Raw genomic sequence first — 15,759 nt, forward strand, 5'->3', positions numbered from 1 at the left:
CTCTTCCCTGGAAAATGCATGGATGGAGGAGGCTGGTAGGGTGCAGTCCATGGGGTCGCAAAGAGTGGGACACAACTGAGCAACTTCCCTTTCACTTTTCACTTTCATGCATTGGAGAAGGAAATGGCAACCCACTCCAGTATTCTTGTCTGGAGAATCCCAGGAACTGGGGAGCCTGGTGGGCTGCTGTCTATGGGGTTGCACAGAGTCGGACACGACTGAAGTGACTTAGCAGCAGCAGCAGCAGAACCAGCAATTCTGCTCCTTGGTATATATATATATATAAAAGACCAAAAAAACAAAACAGAAAACACTAATTCAAAAAGATAAATGCACCCCAGTGTTCATAGAAGCATTATGTACAATTGTCAAGACATGGAAGCAATCTAACTACTCATCACAGATAAATAGATAAATAAGAGATTATATATATAAATACATATATAATTATTATATACATATGTATACATATATATTTACATACTCTCTCTCACACACACACAGACACACACACAAACATGCAGGGACTGAACCTGTGTCTCCTGCTTTGGCAGGCTTGTGTTTTACCACTGAGCTACCAGGGAAGTACCAATGTAACTGGTGGGCTGCATATTTCTCTGTTAACTAGTGCATCTATTCTTTCTAAATAATTTGCAAACTCAGGTTTCTCAGGGCTACATGGAACGTGAATAGTGGGCACTGAGTTTTTTCAACATAGCAGTTTTCTTACGAAGTATTACAGGTAGACAGTTTTTGCCTTCATTTACTTCACCCCTTCCAATGTTAGGGCTTCCCAATGGCTCAGTGGTAAAGAATCCACCTCAATTGCTGGAGACACTGGTTCAATCCCTGGATCAGGAAGATAGCCTAGAGAAGGAAAAGGGAACCCACTCCAATATTCTTGCCTGGAAAAGGCCATGGACCGAGGAGCCTGATGGGCCACAGTCCATAGAGTCACAAGAAAGTTGGACGTGACTTAGTGACTAAACAACAATAGTAACACAATGCAAAGAACTCCTCAGTTGATGACTTTTCTAAAACTGCCTACCAGTTAACATAAGTCTGAAATTTCACCACTTGAGAACTATAGCATTAATATGAGAACAAGAAATCAATAAGTATATAATGATCTTACAGAAAGGGCTGAATAATCTAAACATAGATTTTTTTCCATCACTGATTTTTATTTTTGTTTAAAACAAAGTCTAAACATAATTAAAGAGTTAAGAGATAGGTGATACTTTTGATTTTTAAAATACAATTTGAATCAATGAATTTACTCTAATATAACTGTGATAACATTCAATTAAGGGCCATTGTTTTGCAAGGATAAAAAAGTCATTCAGAGATGACTTTGAACTCAAAACAATGCATTATAATTATGTTTAGTACACATGCATGCTACTTGCCAAATCGCTTCAGTTGTGTCTAACTCTGTGACAGTTGTGAAGCAAAATAATAACTATAAATACACTGAAACACTGAAAAATATCATTAGTTATGAAATTTGGCATGTAATGATTCTTTGTGTGACTCAGACAAAAACAGTTAACATCTTCAAAGACAGACACTAAGTTTGGGTCCTTCCTAGGATCAATTTTTGCTTTTCAAGAAGCAAATGACACATTTACCACAGGTGTAAAGATTGTTGGTCAACATCATCATTATCATTGCTTTCCTAAAGGGAGGAAAATAAATCTTAGTTCCTAGGAAAGTTAGGAGTCATTGTTGCCATGGAGACCAAGTTGTATGTACCAAGTGTCATCAAAGAGAGAAAGATAAAAGCTGCTACGCATTATGTGAAGTTGCTCAGTCGTGTCCAACTCTTTACAACCCCATGGACTGTAGCCTACCAGACTCCTCAGTCCATGGGATTTTCCAGGCAAGAATGCTGGAGTGGGTTGCCATTTCCTTCTCCAGGGGATCCTCCCGACCCAGGGATCGAACTTGGGTCTCCTGCATTGTAGGCAGACGCTTTACCATCTGAGCTACCAGGGAAGCAAATGCTATGCATTAGGTGTTTACAAATCTATTAAACAAAAAAAAAAAGTCTTCAGTGATCTCACGTAGATTTTCAGATTTAGATAAATTTTGGAGTGCAAATCCATTCAAATATCTTTTCAGTTCAGTTCAGTTCAGTTCAGTCGCACAGTCATATCCGACTCTTTGCGACCCCATGAATCACAGCACGCCAGGCCTCCCTGTCCATCACCAACTCCCGGAGTTCACTCAGACTCATGTCCATCGAGTCCGTGATGCCATCCAGCCATCTCATCCTCTGTTATCCCCTTCTCCTCCTGCCCCCAATCCCTCCCAGCATCACAGTCTTTTCCAATGAGTCAACTCTTCACATGAGGTGGCCAAAGTACTAGAGTTTCAGCTTTAGAATCAGTCCTTCCAAAGAAATCCCAGGGCTGATCTCCTTCAGAATGGACTGGTTGGATCTCCTTGTAGTCCAAGGGACTCTCAAGAATCTTCTCCAACACCACAGTTCAAAAGCATCAATTCTTCGGTGCTCAGCCTTCTTCACAGTCCAACTCTCACATCCATACATGACTACTGGAAAAACCATAGCCTTGACTAGATGGACCTTTGTTGGCAAAGTAATGTCTCTGCTTTTTAATATGCTATCTAGGTTGGTCATAACTTTCCTTCCAAGGAGTAAGCGTCTTTTAATTTTATGGCTGCAGTCATCATCTGCAGTGATTTTGGAGCCCAGAAAAATAAAGTCTGACACTGTTTCCACTGTTTCCCCATCTATTTGCCATGAAGTGATGGGACCGGATGCCATGATCTTCGTTTTCTGAATGTTGAGCTTTAAGCCAACTTTTTCACTATCCTCTTTCACTTTCATCAAGAGGTTTTTTAGTTCCTCTTCACTTTCTGCCATAACGGTGGTGTCATCTGCATATCTGAGATTATTGATATTTCTCCCGGCAATCTGGATTCCAGCTTGTGTTTCTTCCAGTCCAGCATTTCTCATGATGTACTCTTCATAGAAGTTAAATAAGCAGGGTGACAATATATAGCCTTGACGTATTCCTTTTCCTATTTGGAACCAGTCTGTTGTTCCATGTCCAGTTCTAACTGTTGCTTCCTGACCTGCATACAGATTTCTCAAGAGGCAGGTCAGGTGGTCTAGTATTCCCATCTCTTTCAGAATTTTCCACAGTTGATTGTGATCCACACAGTCAAAGGCTTTGGCATAGTCAATAAAGCAGAAATAGATGTTTTTCTGGAACTCTCTCGCTTTTTCCATGATCCAGCGGATGTTGGCAATTTGATCTCTGGTTCCTCTGCCTTTCCTAAAACGAGCTTGAACATCAGGAAGTTCACGATTCACATATTGCTGAAGCCTGGCTTGGAGAATTTTGAGCATTATTTTACTAGCATGTGAGATGAATGCAGTTGTGCAGTAGTTTGAGCATTCTTTGGCATCGCCTTTCTTTGGGTTTGAATCAGAGGGGGTTAATGATTCTTCTGACAAGACAAAGTTCAACAGTAAAATTTTATACAGACATTACCATTCTTTCTTTAAAAATATATATATTCTACAAAAAATTTCTTCAAATGCACTTTGAAACATGTTCTCTTCCTGGAACATATATATTTGTAAACTCAGACAGGCAGAGTCTCACTACTAATTCTTACTCTTTCCATATATTATCAAAATATTTCAGTTTTTATAAGAAGTCTATGGATTGTTAATAGCAGTTTCTCTACATGTGGGTAAAAAAGCAAGTAGTGAATATTCAGAAAGCACAGATTTTAGAAGCTGAATCTTTTTTTGATAGTAAAATACAACAAATTCAAACTTTTACAGGTTTGCAAATATGGGTCATCTTGATTTATGTTGTTTATATAAATTCTTAGTTTTGTAGAAACTGGCAAACATATATTCCATAAGATGGCTCTTGATAGCCACTTTTCTCTCTCAAGATTGTCCCTAAGGGGGCTGATTTTATTCTAAAAGCATGCTGAGGCTTAGTTTGATCTTTGTGTTTTTTCTAGATTAATATAATATTAATAAAACAGCCACATTTCAATAAGGATTTATTAGGCCTTTCCACTGAGAAGACAGAACATTCTATTCTCTAAGTTCTATTTTAATATATTAAATATCACATTTAGGAGACTATCAGAAAAATAACCAGAATAGAGAGGGCAAGAGAGGTACATAATTATGATTTTAGTTTAACATTTCTATTTAGATGAAAATTAAAAAATCCATTTAAATAACCAATAAAATATAATAGCAAGAGATTGATTTTTTTTTTTTCTTGGAAAGCTCATGATATACATAGTTGTCACAAAGAACATTCAGTAAGAAAATTCAATCAGGTGGTAGAATAAAGCAATTTTATTATTGTACTTATTATTGTATACAGTTTCTTGGAAGGAATTCTTTTTAAAGTCTAAGTGTTTTTTAAATGGCCTTTAGATAGCTCATTTTGCAATGGAAATGAACCATTATCATGTACTGTCATCAACTCAGTTCAAACCTATTTTGTGTAAAACCCTCCTAACTGTTTTTGCTTTAAACAGAATCTTTTTGATGTCATATTCTAAGAACCACCTGAATATTTCTTAATATCTATTGCCATTAGTCATGTTTTTGTTCCATCTGAAACTGGTCTTTCCTAAAATATAGCTAAGTCTCAGAGTACAAGATAAGTAAAGTCAAACCATTTCCAATCATAAATTATATCATAGTTACATATCCTTTAAAAAATCTATTAATTTTATTGTCAGTTATGAATAAATTTGTATATCTCCAATGTAGTTCCCAGGTGAAGGGTCTCCTGGTTATAATTATAGCAAAGGATGGGGAGGGAAGTAGATGGATTCTAAACGTATTTTGAAAGTGAAATATACAACCTGATCTTTGAACAATGATTCAAGCTGAGAAAATCATTTATTGTAACTTTCCTTTTTGTACTGTTTTTAATCTCAACTGTTGTTCAGTCACTAAGTTGTGTCCAACTCTTTGCAACCCCATGGACTGCAGCATTCCAGGCTCCTCTGTCCTCTATTATCTCCTGGAATTTGGTCAAATTCATGTCTATTTAGTTGGTGGTGCTATCTAACCATTTCATCCTATGCTGCCCTCTTCTCCTTTTGACTTCAATCTTTCCCAGCATCAGCATCAATCTTTTCCAGTGAGTCAGCTCTTTGCATCAGGTGGCCACAGTAGAGGAGCCTCAGCTGCAACATGTCCTACCAATGAATATTCAGGGTTGATTTACTCAGGATTGACTGGTTTGATCTCTTTGCTATCAAAGGGACTCACAAGAGTCTTTTCCATCACCCAGTCCCAAAGCATCAATTCTTTAGCACTTACCCTCCTTTATGGTCCAGCTTTCACATCCATACAACACTACGGGAAAAACCATAGCTTTGACTATATGGAACTTTGGAGGCAAAGTGATGTCTTTGCTTTTTAATATACTATGTAGATTTGTTATTGCTTTCCTTTGAAGAAGCAAGCATCTTTTAATTTCATGGCTGCAGTCATTGTCTGCAATGATTTTGGGGTTCAAGAGAGTAAAATCTATCACTGCTTCCACTTTTTCCCCTTCTATTAACCATGAAGTGATGGGATCAGATGCCATGATCAATACCACGCTCTTAAAGAAATTGTCCTAGCATTGCCTGAGGGAAACAAAGTCATTTACTGTCTTACATCCTTAATCTTCCTCCTCTGTTTCAGAGAAAGGACTGCCATGTCCTGAGGGCTTTTTTGGACAGATGTGGTTGGATGTGTATGCGGTATTCTTGACCTTTCTTATATCTGACCAGGTCCACCTCTGAATGACTACAGGAAGGAAGAAATTAGCACCTCCCCTCCGGAAGCTGACCAGATCCAGGAAATGTTTGACTTAACCTCCTCCCCTTTCAGTATAAAAGAATTCTGATCTAACTCCTGGCTTTTTGAATAAAGACATTTTTTCTCACCCCAATTAAACCAATAATAATAATAATAATAATAATAATAGATGTGACTGCTTGTTTATGCAGTACAGGTGACCCTTCTCAGACCATGACTAACTGGGGTGGGTTCTTATCATCAAGGTCCCTGGCGAGACAAAGGAGAAGGAATTCACTTTGATCTGTGATTCCTAGATAAGAGGAAAGCTGTATCTAGAGTAGCATTTTAACCCCAAGTTCAGTTCCATGAATATGTCCTATTTCTCTCTGTTTGTCAGAAGTATACCTGTTCCTTCCTCCACAGGAAGCTCCACAGTCACAAATATCAGAAGTATGTATTATACTGCCATTAACTATTTTAATCCTAAGATTAACATTTGAGAAAACAATTCAAAATATATCTGTTTAATATTCATACAAACAAGAGGTCTTTATTTTAACATATATGACTGTCCAATCCTTTTTATAATTTTATGAATTCATTTGTTATTGGCAGGCTCTCTTCACTAGAGTACAACCATTGTAAAGGCATAAAATAGATGTTTATTGAATATTTGTTAGGGAATTAAATGAATAAATAAAGTCAAAGATGACAAGAATCAAAAAAGAACGTAGCATGAGCAGATAGGATTGAGGATAGTTAAAATTCCTAGCCTTACTCATATTAATGTAGTATTTTTAGGTTCTTTTAGAGACCACGATATCTTTTTCTTTGGCCAGTACAAGAGGGAAGTCCATTTCTCTCAGCCTTTTTTGAGGTGGGGAATTGGGCATAGTGAAGTTGGGTGGAAGGATGAAGTTCATACACTTGTGATAGAACTGGAATTGTAATTTAAGTCTCCTGAATCACCATTTATGAACCCTTCAAACTGTGAACTCTATCAGTTTAGGAACTCTGTCTTTTCATCTATGAATTGGTAACTATACTATTTAGGAAAACACAAAGGTAAAATCAACAAGACTTATGAGCCTTCAGGAGGCAAATATTGCTATTACCCACGATATAGCAGGAGTCACTGTATTTTAGAGGGAATAAGAAACCTGTTTGTAAATACTAAATGGTGGAACAAACATTTGAGCCCAATGCTGTTTGAATTTAGTCCTTGATCTATTAATCAGTCTACTAAATTAAAAAATGAATATATTTCACTGGTTTCTCTGGTGGCTCAGATGGTAAAGAATCTGCCTGCAATGAAGAAAATCTGGGTTCAATCCCTGGGCTGGGAAGATCCCCTGGAGACGAATGGCTACCCACTCCACTAGTCTTGCCTGGAGAATTCCATGTATGGAGGAAACTGGCAGGCTACAGTCCTTGGGGTCACAAAGAGTCACACACAGCTGAGCAATTTTCACTTTTCATTCCTATAATTTCAAAGTCAAGTCTGCCATAATGGCATTTCCAAAATATTTCCACTATTTGGAAAATAGTGACTAAACTAAAATACTGACTAAACGAAATTCCACTTCCCTCTTTTAGCTGATGACTTCATGTACTAATTTTCAAAGTTTCTGAAACTGTTTGATGTGAACTCTTAGTTCCTTTTCCCTATAGCTTAACTTCACCCACTCTCAGGACTTTATCTGTCTTCTCAGGAGATTTGTGCCAATTTCATTCTAAAGTAAATTTCCTTTCCTAATTTTTTTTTTTTCTCCAGTGTTTGATTTCTAGTTCCATAACTAGCTCCTTTCACTTTTGCCATATAGGCACCACCATTATCCCTTAAAAACAGAGTCCCAGTAGTCTGCTCTTCTTTAAACTAACACTGATGAAGGTTCAGTTAATACCATCTGTCACTGTGTACTCTAAATTATACTCTCAGAAGAGTTTCATGGCTTCATAGTAAAGTTATTCCAAACTATATCTTTCCAAGCAACCCTCTTTGAATTCACAATGTATACGTTGCAAATATGATTGCAAATATCTTGACAAGGTGTTCATGGTATGACACAAACCAGCATTTTAGCTCTATTTCCCACTTCTACAGTATGTGAGAGAATGTGTGTGTGTATATAATATGTGTGTGTGTGTATATATTCATATATATATGGCTCATGCTTGGTCGTCCAACTCTTTGTGACCCCATACACTGTGGCCCTCCAGGCTCCTCTGTCCAGGAGATTTACGAGGCAAGAATACTGGAGTGGGTTGCCATTCCCTTCTCCAGGGGATCTTCCCCACCCAGGGATTGAACTCAGGTCTCCTGCATTGCAGGCAGATTCTTTACCACTGAGCCACCTGGGAAGCCCTATGCATATATATATATAAATCAAATAAAATATTAAGTGTATATAAATTACCAAGTGAATATATATGCATATGTGTGCTCAGTCGTATCTGACTCTTTGTAGCCCCATGGACTGTAGCCCATCAGCTTCCTCTGTCCGTGGAATTTTCTGGGAAAGAATACTCGAGTGGGTCGCCATGCTCTCCTCCAGAGGATCTTCCCAACCCAGCGATCGAACTCAGGTCTTCCACATTGCAGGCAGATTCTTTACCATTTGAGCCACCAGGAATCCCAAGAATGCTGGTGTTGGTAGCCTATCCCTTCTCCAAGGGATCTTCCCAACCCAGGAATCAAACTGGGGTCTCTTGCATTGCAGGTGGATTCTTTACCAGCTGAGCAACCAGGGAAGACTGTGTACATGTACATATATATATATATGTGATCAAATGAAACATTATGCATGTCTTTCCTATATTATTACATCTTTTTGAAATTATTCAATTTCTACTAATCTATAAATTCTCCATTATTCTAAGATAATTCTAAGATATTTTAATTCATAGCTTTCAATAAATCCATCAAAAATATCTAAAATACATAAATTAAAAAATATAAGCAAACTTCTATTAAAATGTTCTAAAAGTAGAACACACACACCCAAACTCTGTACATCACCTCAGTTGTATAAATAAAATCAAGGAAGACAGAGTCAGTGTAATGTGTAGCATTCATGTTCATATCTAATTTACTTGTGCACATTAATTCAGACATTTCTCTTGAATATAACCCAGCAGTGGAAACATGTTTTAGTATTTAATCGTTTCATATGGTCTGCTCTAAGTGGGAAAGTCTACTATGCAGGCACATGTAATTATAAGCTACATATTCAAAGACTCATACTATACCAAATATCTTCTAATTATATCTTATAGCTAATTAGGATTATATTAATACATTAGTATATCTTACATTAAATTAAGATTACATACATTATATGCAGAGAATCAGAAAAACCTGATGAGAAAATAAAAACATAAAATATCTTAAAAGACATCTTTATCCTTGAGTTCTAATTGCCAATTATTATGTCCAATATAATGAATTGAGAACAAATTTCTTAAAGTTACTCAATAAATTTAAAAGTCAATGAAATGTGACTACAACAGGAAATATTTATTTCTTCATTAGGATATGTTTATTTAATAATTAAAGTAAATAAACTGAATGTTTCAAGTACCTTTTCCAGACCTTCTTCCTTGAGGCTGATCACATCCAAATCAAAATCTGTTCGCAAGCCATTGGTTTTGTTGAAAGTTATTCTGCCTGTGAGGCCTTCCCAATGTGCCTGTGGGGAAAACCAACAAACAAACAAAAACCATAGATTATTAAATATGTACAGGATGAGAAGATCAACCCTTTTTTGTACAAGGAAAAAGAAACACTATTTTTGTTACTTCTCATAAATTTACATTGCTGCCCATTTTTAATATTTATCATTTTATTATCTTCTGAACCTTGAAGGATGTTTCTTCCAAATATGCTATCCAAGTCTCAGGAAAAATTTATTGTAAATTTTTCATTTTAAATACTGCATTTGCCAGGTATAACCTTCCTTTATGAGAAACTTGTGGCTTATATTGTAAATAGCAAAGCTCTTCCAGCAAAGTGAGAACTTGAAATAGTAAATATCTCACTGGGGATTACAACTGCTGCTGCTACTGCTAAGTCGCCTCAGTCGTGTCCGACTCTGTGCGACCCCATAGTCGACAGCCCACCAGGCTCCGCCGTCCCTGGGATTCTCCAGGCAAGAACACTGGATTGGGTTGCCATTTTCTTCTCCAATGCATGAAAATGAAAAGTGAAAGTGAGGCCGCTCAGTCGTGTCCGACTCTTCGCGACCCCATGGACTGTAGCCTACCAGGCTTTTCCGTCTATGGGATTTTCCAGGCAAGAGTACTGGAGTGGGATGCCATCGCCTTCTCCGGGGGATTACAACTAGAAATACTATTACAAAATACTACTCCTAACATCAAACTAATACAAAATAAATATTTTATTACAATTAAAGAAACTGAATCTAGAAAACATTTTGTTATATTACTTCGATCATACACTTTATATTTAGAATAATCAACATTGCTTTATTTTACCCTGGGTGATACTGGGAGAAATGTATCGAAATTACTTCACATCAATGTACACTTCCCATAGGAGCATCCTTTCAGGTAGAAAGAGGTGAGAATATCTAGATACACAATGGATTATCCCTCAAGAGTGAGCAAATATCTAGGTTTTTTAATACAAAAAGATTTCTCATTCTGCTGGCTATATAGCCCAAATTAGATGTTATATATGTCATTTGCAAATAGCTTGGAAGAATAGTTACATGTGAAATTTTTAAATAATGTAATATATACTCATAATTAGGTTTGAATATATACTGAGACTCAAAAGAGGTAAAACCCAATAAAGGGTAACATTTCAAAAAGTATTACAAATGGATACAATTATTACTACATTTCTTAGGCTCCATGTGTTCCTTGGATACTTATACGTAGAAATTCTAAAACCATTTTAGGCTAATAAATTATAAGTAAATTAAAAAAAAAAAAAACTATAATACATATCTCAGTGCATATTGCAAAAGGGCATCCTTGAGGTTACCGTGTGTCAACAGTTGTCCAGTAAGGAAAGAAAACATTTTTTAACTTAATTTTTTCCAAAGAAAATAATTGTGGGCAGTGAACAAAAATCTAAAGAGTATAAAAATAAGAAATGGGATCAAGAAGTACAGAAGAAGTTGCGAATAGTCAAAGAAATCTGGGTTAAAGACAGCACAGGGAAATGTACATCAATGAAACTGCGCAACTAATAAAACCAATCACAAATTAAATTCTGAACTTTCCAGCAACCAAAGCAAAGAAGAAAATATGATGAAAATACAAGATACAAAACCCATAATTTAAGACACGTCAATTACCCAGGAGAAACAGCTTTTCCCGGTACTGAAACTTGACAGAAATCTCTCTTTTTGGTCTTCATAAGAGAGACCCTATGTGATTTAGTGGACAAGATCCTCAATAACACCCTCCAATGAATATAATAGCGAATTCAGTTTCTTACAGGGCTGTTTGACACATGTCTCAATTGTCAAGTGCTTCATTCAGAAAAAGCTCTTCTTCAACTAGCCAAACCAGTGTGCTATGTTAGCAATCTTCTGAGACTTAGTTTTACACCAGAAGTAAATGCAGAATGTGGAGTAATAAGAGAACAATATACTGTTACAGGAATATCATTCCATCTACTCAGAGTTCAGTAATAATTAGACAAGGAACTCACGAATATTCTTTGCCAAGGTCTTGATGATTCTTAATTATGATTCTGTGTGCACTTTTATTTTCATGATAAATAATTTATTCTATGATGAGCTGATGATTTCCTTTAAGCAATAAATGAAAAATCTTATATATGGTAATAACAGCTGTGACTTTTCATAGTGAAGATTAAATATTCATAGTTAACCTTTCATATAAAAACTCATAAGTCAAATGTCCTTTAATAAAAAATAAAAAACTGCTGTATCAAATAAAAAATATCCTTAGCTGACAGTATTTCCTTCATGAGCAGATGAATAGGAAGAATATGTGTGTGAAGTAAATGTGTGAGTTTGCATGTTTGTGTATGATATTTAAAAATTCTCCCTTTTTATCCTTACTATAAGCAGTGGTAGCGTATGGATGTGAGAGTTGGACTGTGAAGAAGGCTGAGTGCTGAAGAATTGATGCTTTTGAACTGTGGTGTTGGCACAGACTCTTGAGAGTCCAAGGGACTGCAAGGAGATCCAACCAGTCCATTCTAATGGAGATTAGCTCTGGGTGTTCTTTGGAAGGAATGATGCTAAAGCTGAAACTCCAGTACTTTGGCCACCTCATGTGAAGAGCTGACTCATTGGAAAAGACTCTGATGCTGGGAGAGATTGGGGGCAGGAGGAGAAGGGGAAGACAGAGGATGAGATGGCTGGATGGCATCACGGACTCGATGGACATGAGTTTGAGTAAACTCCCGGAGTTGGTGATGGACAGGGAGGCCTGGTGTGCTGTGATTCATGGGGTCGCAAAGAGTCAGACACGACTGAGCAACAGAACTGAACTGAACTGATGAGCATACTTGGTCTTAAACTGTAATAGACATAATTAGAAATGATACATTGCCATAAAAATGGTTATACTATGCAACATGAAGTAAACTTTGCACTCTTATGACTATATATTTTGTTTTATGTTAATGCTAATATAATTAAAATAACTAGATGTTATACTTAGCAACCATAGCTCTAAAAAGTAATTCTTGAAAATGTACAAATTGGGTGTAATTTAGTGTCGTGCAAAGGGCATTCAAGTTAAAAATGTATTGCATATTTTGTGACCTATGTTACAAATATTCTTTAAATATCTATTTTTCCACATAAATGAAAAAATAACACAATCGGATATGACTGAGCAACACAACAACAACACACATAAAGATTCCTAAAGGTGAGGGGCAAACATGTCATAAATCATATATCACTGATTCTCATCTGTTCCCACAATCATAGATGTTTTGTAGAAATTCATTTATTTATCATGTAATTTTTCCCTTTCTTCCATATTATTTAGTAAAAATGCTAATTTTGCTTGTATGGGAAAAATAAGAAAGCTTAATTTAAAAGATACAAGTAAAAGATTACCTGTGCGGGAAACTGCAATAATCTCAATTCATTCAACTTGAGGACAAGTGAGACAGAGCAGAGGCTCTTCTCCTGACTCACCTCTTTAATTAGGCTCATGAAGCGGGTCCCAAAGCGCCAGGGTTTGTGTCGATTGCACTGTAAGGAGCTCACTGTCATCTGGGGAAACTGCTGGACACCCACAGACACCACGTGCACCGCATCATACATGAGAGCAGCATCAGTCTTAAAATGAGAGAAAAGGAAAAGTGGCGTCAATACAACATGGGAAACCCATGATAGCAGGTTTGTAAGTAGAGATAAAGAACCAGTGAGAGAAATAAATACCCAGTTTTTCTTCATGTAAGGGAAAAAACAATATTTCCACATGCTGTGGTTCTCTTAAAGAAGCTACTGTGATCAAATCCCTACATGGGCTCCATTAGCACATCTGACCTACCCTCCCTTTCCTGAAGTGATAACATAATTTCATATCATCCTACTGTCTCTGCTTAAGTAGGAAATGTGTGCAGACATGCATTATTTCATTTTTTGTCCCACCCTTTGTCTCTAGCTTACTCTGTTCCTCTATACACGTGTGTGTGTGTGCACATATACAAGGAATGCAAATATGAGCATTTTAACGGTTCCTTAAATTACATATTGTGTATAAAAGTAAATGAGTAAATAATTTCCTTTCATAGAAAGAAACAAGAGATTTGAAGAGATTTACCTAAAAAGCTTAAAGATAAACCCTAATTTTTCTTGCAATTCAGCTTTTCAAAAGGTTCAGTCTCAGAAATGATGATACAGTTTTGAATCTCAATACATGTGTTAATCCCTTTTCAAGAAACTAAGCTTAATCCCCTGTACTGTTTTCTTTTCCCAAAATTTCCATATGAATAAAAGTTCATTTTGGCTTCTCAAGCAAAATGAATATGAATTCTACTGTGTTTGCACCTGCTCAAATGACTGGCTACTTTAGAGGTGAATGATAAAAAATAAACTGTTTATAAGTCATAACAAACCAGAGGCTCAGGAACTGTCAAATGCTGTGTTAAATGGACCCTCACATTGTGTTTGACGGATCTATGCCAGGCTCACTACCTACAGAAGAGAGCCACACTGACAATGAGGGTAGCAATGAACTTTGGGCCATCTGCTTGGCATGCTTTGGAATAAAAGCATATATTTCCTCTTCTCATTCACACAATTAGTGAGCTGTGAAATGAATTCCAAAATGAATAGGAACCCTGTAGATTATAGCGTTTGCCACAATACAATACGAAATGAGTACACACAGTAGCTTTCATGCAAATGGATCCTCAGGAACTTAACCACATAAAATGGAAGGCAGCTAAAGAGCCCAGTGCGATGACAGAACATAATAATAATACCATTTTATAGTTCATAAATCTTTGGGGAATATAGCTCAGATTCATAACCTTCGTTTGGTAAATACCAGCTGACTACTTTCGCACATTGATGGCTGCAGAGTGAAAACTAGAGGAGTGGTGTTGATACAGGCACATATCATGAGCCTGAGGATCAGGCTGATATTTATCTTTGGCCTGAGTTAACACTCAGAGGACATATCTCATACACCACACTGGTGGTTATAAAAAAAGTTAACAAGATATGAAAGATATGTTTGATTTTAAAATAAAGTGAATTTTTTAAAAGTCACTATCAACAAATGTATAGAGATATGAACACTTTAAGAGACTACTAGAGAGAAGACAAAGGGCAATTTTGCAAGTTGCACCACAAGGGAATTTTTAAAATATCCATGTTCTTTTTAGCTCAGTAATTTCTCTTTCTGGAATTTGCCCTGAGAAAATAAAAGATAAGAACAAAAGCTACACACAGTATTTGTTTTAATAAATAACAAAAAGTATAAATCAATAAATGTTCACAATAAGGAAATAGAAAATCACACTGATACTTTATATAACCATTAAAAATCATGTTTTAAAAAATAATCATTTAGATGAGAAACTGCATGTGATATAAAGCCAAGTGTGAAAACAGATTATACAGAACTGTATTTCCAGCATTTGTGTACTTAACATATATGCTATTTAACTTATTTCTCACAATAATAATTTAACAAAAATACTGATATTATATCCATTTTACAAATAATGAAACCAAGGCTGAGAGATGTTATGTAACTAACAAAGTCATACAACTAAGAAGTGGAGAGGCCCAGATTCAAACAGCCTCATTGGTCATAGAAAGTATTCTTAAACATCACACTGGGCATATTATGTGAATAACAATAAACAAAATTAAAGTGAAGAAAATACACTAAAATGATACTACTGATTACTCTTGGGAGACAGCAGTGAGTAAAATTTATATTTTTCTCCTCTTCTTTATCTTTTACAGTTTGTTTTTTTTTAAGATAGAGGTTTACTAAATACCATTGGAATTATTTCCAAGATGAAATTTTGTCATATAATAGCTAAAAGAACACAATCTATGATGCTCCTGCTATCCTGCTGGGACTTACTGCCTTATATGATCTTAAGTAAGTGAAGCCGCTCAGTCGTGTCCGACTCTTTGCGACCCCATGGACTGTAGCCTACCAGGTTTCTCCGTCCATGGGATTCTCCAGGCAAGAATACTGGAGTGGGTTGCCATTTCCTTCTCCAGGGGATCTTCCCGACCCAGGGATCAAACCCGAGTCTCCCGCATTGGAGGCAGACGCTTTAACCTTTGAGCCACCAGGGAAGATATATGATCTTATGTGACCTATATGAAAATTCTAAAAGAGTAATCTTATCTATTAATGACAACACTAGGAAAGAATTTTACCTAATTAAAAATTTGAAAATGATTTTTGGTACATAATTTCAGCTTCTGGATCACAGTGTATACTAGATGACAATAAAA

At 36.3% G+C, this 15,759-nt stretch overlaps 1 protein-coding gene across 7 annotated transcripts in view; it reads right to left on the reverse strand.

Moving 5' to 3' along the window:
• Nucleotides 1-15,759, reverse strand: part of GRIK2 (glutamate ionotropic receptor kainate type subunit 2) — a 732,858-nt gene that overhangs the window by 254,050 nt on the left and 463,049 nt on the right. For all 7 annotated transcript variants that reach the window (XM_042253366.1, XM_004011243.5, XM_060419222.1 and 4 more), the window contains 2 exons: nucleotides 12,964-13,107; nucleotides 9,391-9,498 (listed from right to left, as the gene is read on the reverse strand). In XM_042253366.1, the coding sequence (XP_042109300.1) occupies nucleotides 9,391-9,498; nucleotides 12,964-13,107 (252 nt within the window). The remainder of the gene's footprint in view (nucleotides 1-9,390; nucleotides 9,499-12,963; nucleotides 13,108-15,759) is intronic.

This window comes from Ovis aries, chromosome 8 (genome assembly GCF_016772045.2).
Source record: "Ovis aries strain OAR_USU_Benz2616 breed Rambouillet chromosome 8, ARS-UI_Ramb_v3.0, whole genome shotgun sequence".
NCBI classification, from domain to species: Eukaryota; Metazoa; Chordata; class Mammalia; order Artiodactyla; family Bovidae; genus Ovis; species Ovis aries.